Here is a 566-nt window from a genome sequence, read left to right on the forward strand (position 1 = left end):
AGGGCTCAGCAAGCGGTACAACTGGGAACTATGTCTTTTCAACGTTGTTATAAGCTGGACAGAAAGAGAAAAGTTTCATCCATCTTCCTTTCTCCTTCCCTTGTTGCCGTGTATGGTGTGAGGACTGCTGCATGCAACAGCCTTCACTGAGGGGCTTTGGACCTCTTCCTTCTGCTCAAGCTTTCCTGGAGGGTCTCACGGGTATTTCAGGCTGCAGGAAAATGTACTGGGGAAATCATGTTAGGTAAGGCTGCCTGAGCTGCCAGGGACCTTCTCTAGCCAAGGATGTTTTTTCTTTTAGCAGTGCTTTTTTTAGTTGATAATCAGGCCAGGAAGCTGAAAGGAAAAAATGTACCTGGAACTGCGGGTGAAGTGAAGGCTAATGTTTTCCTCTTGCCTTTGCTGCTTTTGTAACTACTGGCAACAACCTAGTTGTGGTAAAGAAATGTACAGAAAGAGGCATTTTTGACGGGTTGTCAACCAGCAAATATGTGGAATCCGTAGCTTTCTGGAAGCAAGCCTAATCTGTATGTCCCTGTTCTCCACCCGCCGCCCCCCCTTCCCCC

General features: G+C 47.5%; 1 protein-coding gene across 1 annotated transcript in view; it reads left to right on the forward strand.

Moving 5' to 3' along the window:
- The first annotated feature begins 221 nt into the window (after positions 1 to 221).
- Positions 222 to 566, forward strand: part of LOC104074487 (cryptic protein-like) — a 4,204-nt gene continuing 3,859 nt past the window's right edge. Inside the window, exon 1 of the mRNA XM_009574626.1 lies at positions 222 to 244. Coding sequence (XP_009572921.1) covers positions 222 to 244 — 23 coding nt within the window. The remainder of the gene's footprint in view (positions 245 to 566) is intronic.

The sequence above is a fragment of the Fulmarus glacialis genome, unplaced genomic scaffold (genome assembly GCF_000690835.1).
Source record: "Fulmarus glacialis isolate BGI_N327 unplaced genomic scaffold, ASM69083v1 scaffold23953, whole genome shotgun sequence".
Lineage (NCBI taxonomy): Eukaryota > Metazoa > Chordata > Aves > Procellariiformes > Procellariidae > Fulmarus > Fulmarus glacialis.